Source organism: Pseudophryne corroboree, chromosome 1, assembly GCF_028390025.1.
Source record: "Pseudophryne corroboree isolate aPseCor3 chromosome 1, aPseCor3.hap2, whole genome shotgun sequence".
Lineage (NCBI taxonomy): Eukaryota > Metazoa > Chordata > Amphibia > Anura > Myobatrachidae > Pseudophryne > Pseudophryne corroboree.
In genome coordinates, this window is record NC_086444.1 from 368,512,585 (window position 1) to 368,533,817 (window position 21,233).

At 46.2% G+C, this 21,233-nt stretch overlaps 1 protein-coding gene across 1 annotated transcript in view; it reads right to left on the bottom strand.

The window, feature by feature from the left end:
• Nucleotides 1-236: 236 nt before the first annotated feature.
• GGT1 (gamma-glutamyltransferase 1) overlaps nucleotides 237-21,233 on the bottom strand; it is a 300,334-nt gene continuing 279,337 nt past the window's right edge. Inside the window, exons 10-13 of the mRNA XM_063913037.1 lie at nucleotides 10,453-10,580; nucleotides 10,250-10,362; nucleotides 652-765; nucleotides 237-559 (exon numbers count right to left, since the gene is read on the bottom strand). Of these exons, the coding sequence (XP_063769107.1) occupies nucleotides 413-559; nucleotides 652-765; nucleotides 10,250-10,362; nucleotides 10,453-10,580 (502 nt within the window). The 3' untranslated portion in view covers nucleotides 237-412. The remainder of the gene's footprint in view (nucleotides 560-651; nucleotides 766-10,249; nucleotides 10,363-10,452; nucleotides 10,581-21,233) is intronic.

Here is a 21,233-nt window from a genome sequence, read left to right on the forward strand (position 1 = left end):
TACAGATACTCAGACTGAAGGCTCTATGAAAGGCACTGGATATTAGTCTCTGAGTGCATTCCGGTTCTGTTTTGTTCACTGTATCAGCAATGTCACATGATGATTGCACGTTTCATGGTCACATTGCCTAACAAATATGCTACCATAATGTAGCAGCTCTGTAAGGTTTCCTTCATCTGTGGAGTCTTCCAAATATTGTGTTACACCAATAAGACAGAATTCAATTTTTGGGCATATTTTGTAAAAAAATTTTTTTTTATCATAGTATCATTGTGTTACCCAAGTTGTCAACATAATCTGGTCTTTGAGTAAGATGCCCTTGAATGTTTTTGTGGGTCCAGGGAAGCTAGAGGAAGAAGTACGTGAAGACCTCAATGAGCAGTTCACAGTCATTATATAATATGGACCAAGATCAGTAACCTGCCGGGTACCCTCCCTTCCGGGTGTCTGAGGCTGCTTCCCACTTGCCCTTCGTCCGTACAATGGCCTGTACCACAGTTCCACGTCTTTCAGAATATACTACGTTATGATGACGTTTCAGGAGTTCAGTCTCCACAGTCTACAATACAGAAGATAAGTCAAATACAATGAAAGGGGAAGAGTTGATCATAATGGTCAGTAATAAAATAAATCTATGAGGAGATGAATAACCTTTATCATCGTGTTTTCTATTGTGGTGTCATTAGGGAATAATTGATTGTGTATTCGTGCCATTTCCACTGATTTCTCCATATCATAACCAAACCAAAGGGAATGTATAATGGCCTAAAAAAGGATATATAAGAAAAAAAGACAACATCTCCTTCAGAAGTAGTAATGAAATTGCTGCACATCATTGCATGACTGTTCACATAAAAAGAACCTACATACAACAAACGTTTATTCTTTACGCTTACAAAGTTCCATTTTAAGCCTAATATACCATGGATGTCTCTTTGGATAAACCAGCTCCCTGGCTCTTACAAGTGTCTGAAACACAGTGTGAAACTTGGTCCCGCTGTGCATGTTGATTTGTGCTAGTGTGTCTATATTTCTACAAGAGCGTATGAATAGATGGCCTCATTTACTTAGATGGAGGGAAGGAGTTGGGTGGCGTGAAGATATTAACTGCTATGCACACAGTAAGTGCACTGGTTGTATGGAGGACTGGGTGCAAAAACTAAATTTCACTTTATGGGAGCACCTTTAGGAGGGATCCTTGCTGATCAGCTTTCCTGTCCTAAACGTTTAGTGGGCCACCACGTTCTGCACCTCCATGCAGTATTGCAGTGGAGAAGCACATTTCTAGGTACACTCCGAATAATGGAATAGACATATACCTCACAACATTCACATAGAGGTATTTAGGAGTAAACAAAAATAAAAGCAGGATCATGTCAGGTTTGGGGTATTACCAAATCCCCTTGGAGGATATCTAGTGCAAGAGATAGGCTGTCTTTGACCCCCTACCTATATATCCCTAAAAAACACTTTGCGTTGTCGCACACACCATAGTAAGCGAGTACCTTACACCTGACTAATGCTGGCCATACACTTGTGCGATGCCCCGCGACGCGACATCGCGGGGCATCGAACCGGCAGTTCAGGTGCGATCAAATCGCACCTGAACTGCCAAAGTTGTTACCATGCGATCATGCGATAGATAGCATGGTAATCACGTGATGGGCACGTCACCGCCGAGTGGGAGCGGCCTCTGCCCATCGCAGTGCGATATATCTCATGTGGGTTTAAAACCACATGCGATCGCACTGCGATGCGAGAAATATTATGTGCAGCATATACTATCTTGAGACGCGATATTCGACTGACGTGCCCACGCATCACGTCTCAAGGTACCTAAAATGTGCATACAATCCTTCGATTTCTCTCAAAGATGTGGTCGAAATCGAAGGATAGCACCGATTATCTTATAAGTGTATGGGCACCATTAGTGGGAGCCGGGATAAGGGTGCTAGTTGTTGGAATACTCCTCTCAAATCAGAAGATCTATGTGCGACATGATTGGTGTAATGGTTAGCATTACTATCTCACAACACTGAGGTCTTGGATTTGATTCTCATCACGGCCCTAACTGTGTGGAGTTTGTACATTCTCTTTGTTCTTGTGAGGTTTTCCTCCAACTACTCTGTTTTGTCCCACAATACAAGAATAAACTGGTACCATAGAATTAACCCTACTGTGTATGTACATGTGGTAGTGTTCATAGATTGTAAGCTAAACTGGGGCAGGGACGGATATGAATGGACAAAATGTTCTCTGTAAAGCGCTGCATGATATGTATGTTATATGAATAATTGGTAATAAATAAATTATCACTGTATTTCACCAACCCAGCCAGAGCTTAAGGGAGCAGAACCTGCGACATGGGGGTACAAAGGTCACAAGGGCCCGGGGATCAAGTACACAAAATACGGGGCTGTAGCACCTATTACTACTTTTTAAACTTATCACCTGAATGCTGCCAGCCCACTGCATTGACCACCCCCCTTACCCTGTCACTTGGTCAGGCCCAGTGGTGATGCTGCACCAGCTCTTCCCATCCTGCTCTTGCCACTGGCACTGCAAAGGAGCAGCTATGAGTCCGTTCAGCAGTTGTGTATGCCCAACCTCCCGCCGGCGCCAGGCACAAGGGAAGTTATTGTGACAGGCTGCAGCAGCCCCACCGCTGTGCTGTCCCTACAGACAACACAGTCACCCTATGTGGCGAGTACCTCCAGGGTCCTGGCACCCTCACCACTGCGTCTATGTCTGGTCTGCAGATTTTATATTTTATATATATATATATATATATATAAATAATAAGATTTTAAACCTACCGGTAAATCTTTTTCTCCTAGTCCGTAGAGGATGCTGGGGACTCCGTAAGGACCATGGGGAATAGACGGGCTCCGCAGGAGACATGGGCACAATAAAGAAACTTTAGAATGGGTGTGCACTGGCTCCTCCCTCTATGCCCCTCCTCCAGACCTCAGTTAGAGAAACTGTGCCCAGAGGAGACGGACAGTACGAGGAAAGATTTTGTTAATCCAAGGGCAACATTCACACCATCCACACCGTATAACCTGGAATATACGAACCAGTCAACAGTATGAAACAGAACAGCATCAGTCAAAGACTGAATAAACCTGTAACATAACCCTTATGCAAGCAATAACTATATACAAGTCTTGCAGAATGTTGTCCGCACTGGGACGGGCGCCCAGCATCCTCTACGGACTAGGAGAAAAAGATTTACCGGTAGGTTTAAAATCTTATTTTCTCTTACGTCCTAGAGGATGCTGGGGACTCCGTAAGGACCATGGGGATTATACCAAAGCTCCAAAATGGGAGGGAGAGTGCGGATGACTCTGCAGCACCGATTGAGCAAACATGAGGTCCTCATCAGCCAGGGTATCAAACTTGTAGAATTTAACAAAAGTGATTGAACCCGGCCAAGTCGCCGCTCGGCAAAGCTGTAATGCCGAGACGCCTCGGGAAGCCGCCCAAGAAGAGCCCACCTTCCTAGTGGAATGGGCCTTTACCGAATTAGGTAACGGCAATCCAGCCGTAGAATGAGCCTGCTGAATCGTGTTACAGATCCAGCGAGCAATAGTCTGCATAGAAGCAGGAGCGCCAACCTTGTTGGCTGCATACCCGACAAACAGAGCCTCTGTTTTCCTAACCTTGGCCGTTCTGGCTACATAAATTTTCAAAGCCCTGACCACATCAAGGGACTCGGAATCCACCAGGTCCCTTGTAGCCACAGGCACCACAATAGGTTGGTTCATATGAAAAGAGGAAACCACCTAGGCAAAAATTGAGGACGAGTCCGCAACTCAGCTCTATCCTCATGGAAAATCAGATAGGGGCTTTTGTGAAACAAGGCCGCCAACTCAGACACTCGCCTTGCAGATGCCAAGGCCAACAACATAACCACTTTCCAAGTGAGATACTTTACTTTTGAAGAGGCTCAAACCACGTTAAGGTCCCATGGTGCCACTGGGGGCACCAAAGGAGGCTGGATATGCAGCACTACCTTCACAAAAGTCTAGGCTTCTGGGAGAGAAGCCAATTCCATCTGAAAGAAAATGGACAGGGCCGAAATCTGTACCTTAATGGAGCCTAATTTTAGGCCCAAATTCACTCCAGTCTGTAGGAAGTGGAGAAAACGGCCCAGATGGAATTCTTCCGGAGGAGCATTCTTGGTCTCACACCAAGACACATACTTCCTCCAGATACGGTGATAATGTTTCGCTGTCACCTCCTTCCTAGCCTTTATCAGAGTAGGAATGAGCTCATCCGGAATGCCCTTTCCAGCTAGGATCCGGCGTTCAACCGCCATGCCATCAAACGCAGCCGCAGTAAGTCTTGGAACAGACAGGGCCCCTGTTGCAACAGGTCCTCTCTGAGAGGAAGAGGCCACGGATCTTCTGTGAGCATTTCCTGCAGATCCGGATACCAGGCCCTTCGAGGCCAATCTGGAACAATGAGAATTGTCTGTACTCCTTTTCGTCTGATGATTCTCAATATTTTTGAGATGAGAGGAAGAGGAGGGAACACATAGACCGACTGAAACACCCACGGTGTCACCAGGGCGTCCACAGCTACCACCTGAAGGTCCCTTGACCTTGCACAATACCTCTGAAGCTTCATGTTGAGGCGTGACGCCATCATGTCTATTTGAGGCAGTCCCCACTGACTTGCAATCTCTGTAAAGACTTCTTGATGAAGTCCCCACTCTCCTAGATGGAGATCGTGTCTGCTGAGGAAGTCTGCTTCCCAGTTGACCACTCTTCGCTGGGCGGAAAATCATGTAAGCGCTCTGACAGCAGTCAGACTGCTGTCAGAGCGCTTACATGATTTTCCGCCCAGCAAAGAATTCTGGTGGCTTCTGTCATCTGCTCTTTGTTCCGCCTTGGCGGTTTACATGAGCCACTGCTGTGACGTTGTCTGACTGAATCAGAACCGGTAGGTCACGAAGAACATTCTCCGCTTGACCCAGGCCGTTGTATATGGCCCTCAATTCCAGTACGTTGATGTGTAGACAAGCCTCCTGGCTTGACCACAGTCCCTGGAAGTTTCTTCCCTGTGTGACTGCTCCCCATCCTCGGAGGCTCGCGTCCATGGTCACCAGAACCCAGTCTTAAATGCCGAACTTGCGACCCTCTAGAAGGTGAGCACTCTGCAGCCACCACAAGAGAGATACCCTGGCCCCGGGGGACAGGCTGATCATCTGTTGAATATGTAGATGTGACCCGGACCACTTGTCCAGAAGGTCCCACTGAAAGGTCCTCGCATGGAGCCTGCCGCAGGGAATGGCCTCGTAAGATGCCACCATCTTTCCCAGAACTCAAGTGCATTGATGGACCGACACCCTTTTTGGCTTTAACAGGTCCCTGACCAAGCTCTGGAGTTCCTGGGCCTTTTCCAACGGGAGAAAAACCCTTTTTTTGTTCCTTGTCCAGAATCATGCCTAAGAAAGGCAATCGGGTCGTTGGAACCAACTGCGACTTTGGTAGATTGAGAATCCAGCCGTGCTGCTGCAACACCCTCAGGGAGAGTGATACGCTGTTCAGCAACTGTTCTCTCGATCTCGCTTTTATCAGGAGATCGTCCAAGTACGGGATAATTGTGACTCCCTGCTTGCGCAGGAGCACCATCATTTCCGCCATTACCTTGGTGAAAATCCTCGGGGCCGTGGAAAGCCCAAACGGCAACGTATGAAATTGGTAATAACAATCCTGTACAGCAAATCTCAGGAACGCCCGATGAGGAGGATATATGAGGACATGAAGGTATGCATCTTTTATGTCCAGGGACACCATATAATCCCCCCCTCCAGGCTGGCGATGACCGCTCTGAGCGATTCCATCTTGAATTTGAACCTTTTCAAGTATAGGTTTAAGGATTATAAATTCAGAATGGGTCTGACCGAACCGTCCGGTTTCGGGACCACAAACAGGGTTGAGTAGTACCCCGTCCATTGTTGAAGCAGGGGAACTTTGACCACCACTTGTTGAAGACACAGTTTTTGAATTGCATTTAAAACTACCTCCCTCTCTGGGGAAGCAGCTGGTAGGACCGATTTGAAAAACCGGCGAGGAGGCACCTCTTCGAATTCCAGCTTGTAACCCTGGGAAACATTGTCTATTGCCCAGGGATCCACCTGTGATTGAACCCAGACGTGGCTGAAAAGTCGAAGACGTGCCCCCACTGGGGCGGACTCGCTCAGCGGAGCCCCAGCGTCATGCGGTGGATCTTGTAATAGCCGGGGAGGACTTCTGCTCCTGGGAACTAGCTGTAGTTGGCAGCTTTTTACCACTGCCCTTACCTCTGGCGAGAAAGGAAGATCCCCATACTCTTTTGGATTTATGCGACTGAAAGGACTGCATCTGATAATGTGGCGTTTTCTTTGGCTGTGAGGAAACATAAGGTAAACAAGTGGATTTACCTGCAGTAGCTGTTGAAACCAGGTCCGTGAGACCTTCCCCAAATAAGTCCTCACCCTTGTAAGGCAAAACCTCCATATGCCTCTTTGAGTCGGCATCACCCGTCCATTGGCGGGTCCACAGGGCTTGCCTAGCAGAAATCGCCATGGCGTTGGCTCTGGAACCCAGTAGGCCAACGTCTCTCTGAGCATCTCTCATATATAGGACAGCATCCTTAATATGACCCAAGGTCAATAAAATGGTATCCTTATCCAGTGTATCAATTTCAGCAGACAAGGTATCTGTCCACGCTGCTACAGCGCTACAAACCCAAGCCGACGCTATCGCCGGTCTGAGTAATGTACCAGTATGTGTGTATATCGACTTCAAGGTAGTCTCCTGCCTGCGATCAGCAGGATCCTTGAGGGTTGCTGTATCTTGAGACGGCAGCGCCACCTTTTGGTCAACGCTTTGTCCACCCTGGGGGAGGATTCCCACCGTATCCTGTCCTTTGCCGGGAAAGGATACGCCATAAGAATCCTTTTGGGAATCTGCAGTTTCTTGTCTGGAGTTTCCCAAGCCCTTTCAAACAACTCATTTAGCTCATGTGAAGGGGGGAAAGTAACCTCAGGTTTCTTTTCTTTAAACATGTGGACCCTCGTGTCAGGGACAGAGGGGTCATCTGTGATATGCAACACATCTTTTATTGCAATAATCATATAATGAATACTTTCGCCAATTTTGGCTGCAACCTCGCATCATCGTAGTCGTCACTGGAGTCAGAATCCGTGTCGGTATCAGTGTCTACTACTTGGGATAGTGAGCGCTTCTGAGACCCAGAAGGGCCCTTGGACATAGTGAAAGGCAGGGATTGACTCCCTGTACTTTCCCTGGACTCCGCTTTGTCCAACCTTTTGTGTAATAAATTCACATTTGCATTTAAAACATTCCACATGTCCACCCAAGTAGGTGTCGGCCTTGCCGACGGAGACACCATACTCATTTGCTCCACCTCCTCCCTAGAAGAGCCTTCCGCTTCAGACATGCCGACACACACGTACCAACACCCCACACACTCAGGGAAATCTCTAATCTGGAGACAGGTTCCCAACAAGGCCCTTTGGAGAGACAGAGAGAGAGTATGCCAGCACACACCCAGCGCCAATGACCCTGGAAACACAATTCCCAGACATATATATAGCGCTTTTTTTTATATACTGACTGCGCCAAAATTATGTGGCCCCCCCCTCCTTTAAAGCCCTCTGTCACCGTGTTCAGTAGGGGAGAGTCCGGGGAGCCAGCTTCTTAGCAGCGTGCTGTGGAGACAATGGCGCTGGTTAGTCCTGTGGGATCAAGCTCCGCCCCCTCAGCGGCGGGCTTCGGTCCCGCTCAAAATACAAAAAACCTGGCGGGGGATTGTATATAATAATGCCACAGCTTAATATACAATTATTTATGCCAGCCAAGAGGATTATTGATGCCCAGGGTGCCCCCCCCCCTGCGCCCTGCACCCATCCGTGCCTGCATTGTGTGTGTGTGTGTGTGTGTGTGTGTGTGTGAGCAATGGCGTGCAGCGTTACCTCAGTGAAGATCCGAGGTCTTCTGCCGCCTGTGATATACTCACCCGGCTTCTATCTTCCGGCTCTGCAAGGAGGATGGCGGCGCGGCTCTGAGACGAACGGCTAGGGTGAGACCTGCGTTCCGATCCCTCTGGAGCTAATGGTGTCCAGTAGCCTAAGAAGCAGAGCCTATCAATGAAGTAGGTCTGCTTCTCTCTCCTCAGTCCCACGATGCAGGGAGCCTGTTGCCAGCAAGACTCCCTGAAAATAAAAAACCTAACAAAATTCTTTTTTACAGAGAAACTCAGGAGAGCTCCCCTGAAAGCACCCAGTCTCCTCTGGGCACAGGATCTAACTGAGGTCTGGAGGAGGGACATAGAGGGAGGAGCCAGTGCACACCTATTCTAAAGTTTTTTTATAGTGCCCATGTCTCCTGCGGAGCCCGTCTATTCCCCATGGTCCTTACGGAGTCCCCAGCATCCTCTAGGACGTAAGAGAATATATATATATATATATATATATATATATATATATATATATCTTTATCTGTTTATATATATTTTACACAGTATATATGTGTGCATGTATCACTATATATATATATATATATATATATATATATATATACATACATACATACATACATACATACATACATATACATATATACATACATTGCTCAAAAAAATAAAGGGAACACTTAAACAACACAATGTAACTCCAAGTCAACCACACTTCTGTGAAATCATACTGTCCACTTAGGAAGCAACACTGATTGACAATCAATTTCACATGCTGTTGTGCAAATGGAATAGACAACAGGTGGAAATTATAGGCAATTAGCAAGACACCCCCAATAAAGGAGTTGTTCTGCAGGTGGTGACCACAGACCACTTCTCAGCTCCTATGCTTTCTGGCTTATGTTTTGGTCACTTTTGAAAGCTGGCGGTGCTTTCACTCTAGTGGTAGCATGAGACGGAGTCTACAACCCACACAAGTGTCTCAGGTAGTGCATCTCATCCAGGATGGCACATGAATGCGAGCTGTGGCAAGAAGGTTTGCTGTGTCTGTCAGCGTAGTGTCCAGAGCAAGGAGGCGCTACCAGGAGACAGGCCAGTACATCAGGAGACGTGGAGGAGGTCGTAGGAGGGCAACAACCCAGCAGCAGGACCGCTACCTCTGCCTTTGTGCAAGGAGGAACAGGAGGAGCACTGCCAGAGCCCTGCAAAATGACCTCCAGCAAGCCACAAATGTGCATGTGTCTACTCAAACGATCAGTGTTTTTCCACTTTAATTTTGAGTGTGACTCCAAATCCAGACCTCCATGGGTTAATAAATTTGCTTTCCATTGATAATTTTTGTGTGATTTTGTTGTCAGCACATTCAACTATGTAAAGAACAAAGGGGCAGATGTATTAACCTGGAGACGGCATAAGGAAGTGATAAACCAGTGATATGTGCAAGGTGATAAAGGCACCAGCCAATCAGATCCTAACTGTTCATTTACATATCGGAGCTGATTGGCTGGTGCCTCTATCACCTTGCACATATCACTGGTTTATCACTTCCTTATGCCTTTTCCAGGTTAATACATCTGCCCCACATTGTATTTAATAAGAATATTTCATTCATTCAGATCTAGGATGTGTTGTTTAAGTGTTCCCTTTATTTTTTTTGAGCAGTGTATATATATGTCAAGGAGGAAGGGGTCGAGGGTCGTTGAGGGGTCCCGGAGATATCAGTGTACCGGAACCCAAGATTGCTTGCTGGCCCTGTCAGGAAAATCACCACTATTTCAGGGAGTCTCCCTAGCATGTATTATGAGTTGGCAAGTATGCGTTAAGGTGGATTTGCCTTTTACAGGCTTGCAGATGTTCTCAGCAGGAATGCCCTGTGAGGATTGGACGATTTCTGCACACAGTTAGTGACAGCAGCTATATGACTGTATTCTAAGCATTTTCACCTGCATAGTACTGCCCTCGGTTATTGGAGGAGCTTCAGCTACATATGTAATGGAGTGAAAAGGTTATAACTTTTTAAAAAAAAAAAGCTGATATGGAAAATCAGAGTAACTAACACTAAACAATGTATTTTATTTTCAGAGCTCATATTATAACAGATAAAAAAAAGATTTCATGGTGAAACTTTGTTCTGGGCTATTTACCACATTAGGAAATTATGCTTTTTCCATTTGTTATTAATGTATTTCTTCTGCACCTTATTGTTTTCCCCATCAATCTGCACTAAATATTTCTCCTCAGTCTCCTGATTTTCTGACCTTACCAGCGCTGTTGTTGTAGTGATTTTACTCCCTCCGGCGGCACCAACCACCATGTGCACCTTGTTGTCCTTATCCAGCAGGATTGAGGGGCACATTGAAGACATGGGTCGCTTCCCTGAAAAAGATTTAGAAGTTACAATCTCAATGCTCCACCACCCACCCAGTTTAGTTATATTCTATAGTTGCACATTAAGTGGAGAGATACCAGGCCGGATGAAATTAGCTGGTGATGGGGGAATACCAAATCCATTGGTTATCAAAGGTGAACTGAAGTCATCCATCTCATCGTTGTAGAGGATTCCTGTCACGTTGGAGAGAACGTTAGAGCCAAAGCTGGAATAAGAAGGTAAAATATAAATGATGAAGCTTCTATTGTAATTCCAGACCTTCAATAGCATTGTATCACTATATATTACTTAGAAAATAAACATATAGCTAAATAATATATTTTTGCTATACATTTATTATGGCTCATTAAACTTCTTCAAAAGAAGTCAGATTTCCTCCTGAAGATGGAGAAAAGGGTTGGCAGCGCAGGCAGTGTACACACTCATAGTTCGATGTAAAAAAGGAAATAAATAATCTAGAATAATATGTTAAAAAGGCTGTACTACGAGATGCCGGCATCCTGACTCGGAATACCGGAAGCGGGGCGAGCGCAATAGAGCCCCCTTGCGGGCTCTCTGCGCTCGCCATGTTGCGGGCACGGTGGCACTCTGCGCTATTTATTCTCCCTCCAGGTGTGTCATGGACACCCCAAGAGGGAGAATAGTTGTCGGGATCCCGGCGTCGGTATGCAGAGCGCTGGGATCCCGACAGCCGGGATATCGAGTGCCTCCCCTTAAGAATGGTCTAAAAAGTTACTAAACCAGCATGATAATATCAACAATATTTAAACATAACTGATACAAAAACATATAAGTAAAATCATATAAGCACATAAGATAAACCTCTAATTTTGAATGCAGTACTCTAGTAGGTGGCGATAGGAGTCATTAGTTCATTGGTCAGTAAAAGGGATATTGGGGGTTATTCAATACGGATTGCAGCTTCCGCTAAAAAGCAGAATCTGCAATCCTTTCTTTCACATGCTGGAGGCCGCCCAGCATGCAGAATGGCTTGGCCAGTGGCTGCGACCGCAAATTAATTGTGGTCGCAGCAACTGTGGAAGACCCCCTGCAGCCGCAGCTAGGCTGCGTATGCAGGAGGGCCACTGCCATTTTTGACATCGGAGCGGCTGCACTGAAAAACGCTGCCAACCCCCCTCCCGTGTTTCCCTGCGCTGCACCCGCAACACTCCATCGCCGTCCACCCTGCCTGTCCATGAGGCAGAGGCATTCACAGCCAATGCGATCAGATCACATTGGCTGGTCGGGCATGCGCAGGACGGGACATGCCTGTGTGCATTGGCGCTGGGAGCAGGGTTATTGCTGTCGCACGACCTGACTAACCCCCATAGCTAATATCCATCGAAGGGTATGTGGTTCTGATTTGAACATTCATCGGTTGTGCGGAACCAGGGCTCTTTAATCAGCTCTGAGAGGTTTGCTTTTTAAGTATTATGCCCTATGTTTGTGTATCTGGATAAAGACGGACAAACCAACCAAGCAGCAGAGTTTACTGGTCTGCTCATGCACATCTTTTTATAATGTATGTCTTTTTTGTAGGTCTTGTAATGCCATGAGAAAAGGAGGCCAGTTATTGAATTGGAGGGTGTGTTGTCAAAGTCGAAAAATATTGTAATGCATACACCATGTACTAACCCCATACACATGCCCGCCGTGCGTGCACATATCCGCAATTTGCGTAGGATCGCTACTGCGATCATGCGCGTGGTATGGGTATTTACGGCGGAGTTTGTGAGCGCATAGAGGGTTATCAGAACATTACATATTTAACCCAAATAGTGCATTTTGTACACATAGCTCCCCTACACCACATCAGCAAGTATCAACAGTTTAAATGATTCCAGGACTAAGGGATTCACCTTTGCATGATAGGAAGGGACAGACAAAGGTTATGAGGTGATGTCAAGTATCCAGCTGTAGGGTATTTTAAGGGTAACATTCCGGTTTTGGTTAGAGAAAGATTGCATGTTCCTGCGCATAGTTATGTGCAGAAATAGAATATAGATATAAACTGTATTTACTATATATTATGTATGCGGCGGGAATCCAGAGGATACCACCCGCAAGAGCAGTTGAGAAAGACATCGTCAACCTTTTCAAATGAACCTATGACCTCTCCTGTAATGTAGAGATGCATCTCTGTGTCCAATAGACAAAGGGATTACAGTGACCATTGTATTGTATATGGAAGTTGTGTATAAAAAGCCTGTTGCTGCCTGGCTGGTCAGAAGACTCTGAACGCTATCTACCCGATATGCGGAGGACTGGTCCAGGTTGCGCAAGCGAACATTCTCACGTATGTACATTGACTGTAGCCATTATTCTGTTGTAGATTTATCTTGTTAGGTCTGTAGTGTATAACTTGTACTGTTATCCCATTTCAAATAATCCACTGTGGCCTTAGAACCCAGCGGTTAACTACATATCGGTGTTGTGTCCTCATTTCCCTGCTAGGGTTCAAAGTGTATTTAACTGTATAAGGTTTTAAAGTGTATTCATAAGGTGTGTACGCATAGCGGGTACTTTATACCTTCAGCGCTGCGTAAAGGTTTAAGGTGTATCATCATTGCAGTGCTTTGCGGCACAAGGTTTAGAGTGTAAGAATAACATTGCATTGCATCACGAATAAGGTTTAAAGTTTATCAAGAGTGTGCGTGCGCTGTGCGTACTCTGTACACCCAGCGCGGCGTGTGTACGCTAAGTGCGTACGACGTACGTGACTCTGTACTCAAATAGCGTGCGAAGTGCGTAGCGTGCGTATTAAGTCTAGCGGCCGTAGCGGCTCCATGGTAAAAGTGTGTTTAAAGGTATAGCTTTATGGTTTAAGATATCAATTGGGGGCATCGTCCTGGTTTTCCTCATACCCACAGCCTAGCAGGTTACAGCAGACTTTATCTATCAGCAAAGGGCGGACAGGTATCCACGCAAGCCTTCTCCTGGTTGGTGGATACTCTGATAAACTCTATATCAATTGCTGATAAGATAAGCGTCTGCTCTGCATGGTTTGTAGGGATGCTGGTGGGATCCGTGGGGTAAATACGCAAAGCTATTTTTAAAGTCTGAATTTCTGTTTGGCGCCAAATGCGCACACATCACACGCATACACCTGTATTTTGTACTTTGCATATCTGCTCGCATTGTTGCCATAAGTATTGATTACTAGATCCATTTTGACCTGTACTGAGAAATTTGTTGCTATTTTAGTTAAAACATAGACTAGATATTAAGGGAGTAAAACGTAAAACACAATACAGCCTGGCCTAGTTAAACAGGTTTATACAGGAAAATACTGTGTTGTGTTAAGTAAAACGATTATAGGTAATATCGCTTACATTTATAGAAGTGTGGGATTTGTACTATTGCGGACGTACGGTCTTTGTACACGTGTTATGGACAAAGTACGGGACAAAGTACGCAACGTAAAGACGTACGCACGATCGCATGTTTACACAACGTGCGTAAAGGTACGACCGCTAAGTCCAAATTACACAATAGCATTGTTTAGTTTAGGCGCGAAACGGTAGCCACGCGGTAATAGCACAAATTGATCAGTATCCAAGATTTAGTTTAAACAAAACCTTTTTTACTGTATTACCTCTGGTACTAGGGCTGTTCACCTGAATGAAAGTTAATTTTCTGTACAGAAAAACCAAAGTGTATTTGAGTGAACGAACGTGAGTGTGCAAACGGTTTTGTGGACCCAGGGAATTCGGGATCCCGTAGGAGACCGCACCAGGTGAGTGGACACTTGGTGGCGTGAGACTGGCTTGCTCACGTTAACATAGATTAAAGTACAAAGGAGCAAGGTAGCAGATACCGCAGGCCAGAAGGTCAGCGAAGGTTTAGAGTACCGCAGACCAAAAGGTCAGCGAGGTTTTGTTTAGGTGCCGCAGCCAAAAGGGGTTAGCGAAGAAACCCATATAGGCCATTTGATTGATACGCTCCGGCTGAGGTTTCGCAGCCTGAAAAACGATTCCATTGGTCGTACGGCGGATAAGTAACAGTTACCTATACGCTGTGCGATTGTACCACGCGTTCGTAAGTGCAATACGTAGCGCAACATGATACCCTGTTTACGAGCTTTGCGTAAAATCGCGTGATCATTAGCGCTGGGTGTTGCATACGCAAGCGTGATTTGTGTAAAAAAATGTTTTTGTTTTAAGGGAGTTTCGCTGGTCACTCAGGAAATCTCCAACAACCAATATTTACTGGGAAGGGTAAGTCACTCCCATATACTTCCAGTAAATAGAGGTTACACAGGGGCCCTAGGTTGGGTACATTGCCTGCGCTATCAACAGTGTATGGTAGTATTGGCCAACCTGGGCGTGAGTGGGTGAGAGCACTCGTTGAACTTTCACCATTGCCTTATATTGAGCATTTTGTTTTTTTGTAGGAATTAGCTGAGAAGGCAATACCTGCAAAATATGGGGGCCAGTTGCTCAAGTAAGGGACGTGCACCAGGGTTCAGGTTGATGTTCCGCGGCCCAGAGGGTCAGCGAGGTACATAATGTGTGAGAAGTACGGATCACACACAGAGGTTTTATGCAATGAATGGGAACGTATGACTGCGGAAGATAGGGAACCATTCCCTAGGGTAGACAGTTTTGAACCAGAGGTGTTGCAGAATTTAAGGTTTAGGATATGTCTGATAAAATCCCGAAAACAAAGGGTCAGACACACAAACTGTTTACATTTATGGCAGCAAGAGGGTGATATGCAGAGGGAACTAGCTCACGCAGCCGGTTCCAAACCTAGCAGGGAACTGATGGCAACCGCACCACCACCACCGTATATCACAGGGGAGAAAGTGGCTACAGACAATGGCATACTGATATATGATAAGAGTGAAATTGATGAATGTACTAATGCTAACCCGTGCAAGTTGTATCCCATTCTAAACTTCCCTCAGGACTGCGAGCAAGAAGATGAGCCCAGCACGATATCGGCACTCTCTCTAGCAGCCACCATACAAGACACCCAGGTGGGCACGGACCAACCAATAAGAGTAGTAAAGGCCCTTAGCAGAGGAGTAGGTGAGGTCGTGTCCACAGGTAAGTACGGTACAGTACATTATGCAGAGACAATTGCACCTCACATTGTAGAAGCAACTCAAAATGATGTAATTGAACTAAATCCTGTCAGGGTGATCGCAGTCCCCAATGGGAGGACTGACGCTCAGGGAGTCACTCCCATCAGGAACATTGCTATGCATTGTCCTTGGTCCCGGACAGAATTGAGGACAATTATGTCTGAATTTCTCGATCCCAGAAAGGATCTAGCCGCATGCCAGAGGTTTGTTAGAGAACTAGGTAACGCCACCGAACCCACAAACAAAGATTGGCGAACAGTGCTACGGGCATGTTTACCCTCCAATATTGACCCCGCGAAATTCATTACTGATTGTAAATTAGATGTAGAAGTACCTCTCACTGATGAATACACTCAGGAGAATGTACGACAGATCAATCTACAATTAGGAGTATATTTCCCTACTGTTGTCAAATGGAATAAAATCTTTTCCATAAGACAAAAAGAAGGTGAAACGGCGTCTGAATATTTCCATCGAGCACTGCAGGAAATGGCTAGATACACTGGGGTCGAGGACATTAAGGAAAATGTACACCACAGGGAGGTAGCTGTGTCAGTATTAATGGACGGCTTAAAAGAAACATTGAGAACAAGGGTACAAACCACACAACCTAACTGGAGAGGTATCTCGGTGGCTGCATTAAGAGAGTCCGCTATCGAGCACGATCGGAACATCATTAAGCACAGGGAGTCTCAGGGGGATAAGCTGATGACAGTAAGTATAAAAGCCCTGACAACAAAGCCACATCAGCCAAAACCCCAGACCCCTGATGGTAAGTCGCATGTAGTAGTATGTTATAACTGTAAGAAGGAAGGACACTATGCACGGAATTGTAGGTATAAGGACACACATAAGGTATATCGACCCCCTAGACCAGGATATGAACCACATTTTGATACACGTAATTGGGACCAGGGATCGCAGAGGAGGAGTTATGAGCCACATGCAGGGGAAACAAGGAGGTACCCACCTAGGAGGGACTGGCAGACCTCTGAAAATTCTCAGCTACCCCCCTCACATATTGTAGCTGCCAGCGCGCTGCGGGAGGGTCACAACATACAACAGGGGTTAGGCCACACCTGTAGTCTGCAGCCAGTGAAGTTGATTGCTAGCCTAGGTAGTGAACCTGAGGTCACAGTTGATGTAGCTGGTAGATCACTACCTTTTCTTGTAGATACAGAGGCGGCCAGGTCAGTGTTAAATTCAATGGTAGGTATGAAAACCACGGGTAAAACAATTTCAGCAATGGGAGTAACAGGAATAGTGCAACACTACCCTTTAAGTATACCAGCGGAGATTACGATAGGGCCTTTGCAGACCAAGCATTCCTTTTTGCTAGCTGCATCGGCTCCGACTAATCTACTTGGTAGAGATTTATTGTGTAAAATGAGGTGTGTCATATATTGTACTCCTGAGGGTGTCTTTTTAGATATACCCGAGAATCACGTTTAGGAAGTGCAGGATATGTTAGACACCCCACAAAGGTTAATGTCACACTCTGCTGTTATAGACAAGTGTCCATCCAAGGTAGAGGAAATGATCTCCCAGATACCGGAATCCCTCTGGACCAAAGATGGACAAGACACTGGATTGATGGCAAATGTAGCTCCGGTAGTAGTGCAAGTAAAAGATGGTAGGATAGCTCCAAAAATCCCACAGTATCCTCTGAAGCCAGAGGTGGAATTAGGAGTGTACCCAGTCATAGAGCGCTTGCTACAACAGGGCATCCTAGTTAGGACGTCCAGCACTGCCAATAGTCCCATCTTCCCTGTGAAAAAGTGTGAGGGGAGGGGTTACAGGCTAGTGCAGGATCTAAGGGGGATAAACAAGATAGTTGAGAGCCAATTCCCCGTAGTGCCAAATCCAGCTGTCATTCTCATGCAAATTCCCCCTACTGCAAAATTTTTCACTGTAATTGACCTCTGTTCTGCTTTCTTTTCGGTTCCTCTGCACCCTGACAGCCAATATTTGTTTGCATTAACATACAGAGGAGTACAGTATACCTGGACTCGCCTACCCCAAGGTTTCATTGACAGCCCAAGTATTTTCTCCCAGGCTTTGCATGACTGTTTACAGTCCTTTCAGCCTGAGAGCGGGTCAGTGTTAATACAGTATGTAGATGACTTACTGCTGTGTTCTGATTCACTCGAAGCGTCCTTGAAAGACACGAAACAGCTTCTGTTTCACCTTTCTAATACGGGACACAAGGTTTCAAAGGAGAAGTTGCAGTTGTGCCAGACCAAGGTAAAATATTTGGGACATTGCTTGACACAAGGACTTAGACACCTCACCGCTGATAGAATACAGGCGATTCGTGACATGACACTGCCACAAACCCAGCAACAGATCCGCACTTTCCTTGGAATGTGTGGGTACCGCCGAAACTGGATCCCAGGGTTCTCCATACTGGCTTTACCTTTGCAGGAAATGGTCTCCTCGAACAAACCAGATCGGATCTCTCACACAAATGAGTCCGAACTGGCATTTGAGAGACTTAAACAGTGCTTATCACAGGCACCAGCATTAGGCATGCCAGATTATGGGAAACCCTTTGAATTGTACGGTACGTAAAGTGCTGGGTGCGCGGCAGGTGTCCTAACCCAGAGACATGGTGATGCCAGCAGGCCGGTAGCTTACTACAGTGCACAGTTGGACACGTAGTGCAGTCTCTCCCCACATGCTTGCGAAGTGTTGCAGCGATAGCTTTGCTAGTGAGTAAAAGCGAAGACGTAGTGTTAGGACACAACCTGACCATCCATACACCTCATGCAGTGTCTGTTAGGTTCCTGGTGCTCAGAACAAGGGAGATGTTATAAAGAGAGTCCAGAGCACCAGGACATAATGCTGGGAAAGGGAAACGGAATGGGAATAGCCCCTGCCACCCTACCTCCGTTGTTTTACCCATGCTGTCAATTCACTCTTGCAAGACTATGGTTTCTTGGGCCCATGGCAGCCGCGTTTGAAGGGCGGATTAAGTCTGCCCAACTCCGATGCCCCCTCAGGTCTTAAGGAGAGACAAAGAGTGAACTGAGACAGGGTAATAAGAAGGGGCCCTCTAACTGAAACAACCAAAGCCAGGGGCTACTGAGTAGCCTAAAAACTAAACGTATGTGCGGCTTGCAGCCCAAGGAAAAGAACAACAAAGGAAATGCTGTCCACACGCCGACACGATACTTTTGTGTATCGGCGGTGACAGCATAAGCAGAACCCTCTGCAAAACACCAGTGACAGATATAACCAAGGAATACAGCGGCCTAGGCCGACGGACACGGCAGAGCCGCTACTCACAGAACCGGTACCAATACTGGCAAATGGACAGGAACCCCCAATGCTGCCGACACAGACTCTCAGAACTGGAGGACAGGCAGAATCCCAAACGACAGACCGGTGGACACCAAGAAGCCAGAAACTCGACCAGGCATAGGCAAAGCCACAGGACTTCTGGACAGGAATGCTTCACGGCAGGACACGGGATCAGACACAGGAATCGACACAGGGACTGACACAGGAATCGACACAGGAAGCAGCTAGACAGACACTGCTAGACAGGAGCTCAGGAACTGGCAGGAACAAGCTCAGAACTCAAGCACTCTGGAAGACTGGAAACCTAGAAATATCACCAGCGTCTGTGAATTGCACTCAGCCAGCATATAACAGAGAGGCCTAATTAATTATGTCATGCAGCTGCCCTGTTGCATGACTCCAAACTGACAAGATGCAATTAGCAGCCAGGTGAGGCTGAACACATGGGAACAAGCTGCAATTACACAGACTCACCACCGGCAGCAAACAAGAGTATTCTTAAACAGAGCAACGGGAAATCCTGGCCTGCAAGACAACTAATAAACATAAAATAGGAATGAACCACTACCTGTGGTTCATAACAGTATCCTCTCCTTAAGGGTGAGATCCGAGCACCCCATGACACCCACGGGGAACATAAACAGAAGTATAACATAAAATACATAACCAAAATGCAAAAATGGAAATGAGCCACAGCCGTGGCTCATAACAGTGTCAGCCTTACTGAACTCTGCCCAAACCAGACATGTCTCATCTGCACGGTTTACAAGGTGGGAATTAGCACTAATGGCCCCTGTAAACATCACCATAAATAGATGCAGCGCACTAAATTCTGCAACTTATCTGCCAGGTGTGCCTGGACAGGCACAAAGGGTGGAGGATGAGAATGATGGTGAAGGAGGATTTAGTACAGACACTGACACACATGATTGTATGGAATATCTGAACCAAACTTTCACTGCAAGACCCGACATTAGTGACAACCCACTGGAAGGCGTAGATTTTACTTTTTACACTTATGGTAGTTGCCACAGACAGATGGACTCGAGAGACCTGTGTACTGGGTACGCAGTCGTAGATGACAGAGGTATCATAGAAGCTGAGCCCCTGGGCCCACCGCACTCAGCACAAGTTGCTGAGCTGGTCGCCCTAACCAGAGCGTGTGAACTGGCCAAGGGTAAGTCAACCAATATATATACAGATTCTAGGTATGCCTTTGGAGTAGTGCATGATTTCGGGGCCCAATGGCGCCTCAGAAATTTTTATGACGGCAGCTGGCACACCTGTAGCGCATGCATCCCATATAAAAAGGCTTCTAACAGCGATACAAGAACCAGACAGAGTGGCTGTTATCAAGTGCAAAGCCCACACTTACAGTCAAGACCCAGTGTCACTTGGTAACAGCCGGGCAAACGAAGCTGCTAAATCAGCAGCCAGCACCCCCATACAAACAGATATCACACCACTGATGGTATTCAACACCGTCAATACACAAAAAATTAAGTGAAATGCAAAATTTGTGTTCTCCACAGGAAAAGGCAGTCTGGAGGTCAAAAGGATATGACCAGGAGTCCTCAGGACTCTGGACAGATGGACAGGGTAAGCCAGTAGCCCCTAGAGCATATCTTCCAAGCTTAGCTGAGGCGGCACACGGTCTGACTCATCTGGGCAAAGAGGGTATGTGTAAGCTGGCGAGAGCCTACTGGTGTGCGCCAGGATTCTCTTCTCATGCGGGTAAGAGAGCAATGACATGTCTTATCTGCTTGAGGAAGAATATTGGAAAGTCAATACCAACAGAACCATCCCATATCCCGCCGACAGACGGCCCTTTTCAGGTAATACAAATTGATTTCATACAGTTACCACCCTGCAGAAATTTAAAATATGTGTTAGTCTGTATTGACGTGTTTTCAAATTGGGTAGAAGCGTTCCCTGCTGCCACAAATACTGCTACGTTCACTGCAAAGAAAATTGTGCAGGAATTTGTGTGCAGATATTGTATCCCTAGAATAATTGAAAGCGATAGGGGTACCCATTTTACAGGTGAAGTCTTTCAGGTTATGTGCAAACTGATGGGAATTAATAGCAAGCTGCATACTCCGTACCGCCCACAGGCGAGTGCGAAGGTGGAAAGAGTAAACAGCACTATTAAGAACAAGCTGAGCAAAGTGATGGCTGACACTGGATTGTTATGGCCAGAAGCTTTGCCACTTGTATTGTACAGCATCAGAACCACTCCCAGGTCCCCACTCAACCTATCACCCTTTGAGATTCTTTTTGGTCGACAACCCCATGTAATGATTGACCCCCAGGATGATTTGAAATGCAATAACGAAGTGACTGTAAAATATTTGGTTAAGATGAGCAAGCAGTTGAGGAATCAAAACAGAAATCTGGTGATTCCTGACCTACCAAACAGTAATTGTCATGACATTGAACCTGGGGATTATGTAATGATTCTAAATT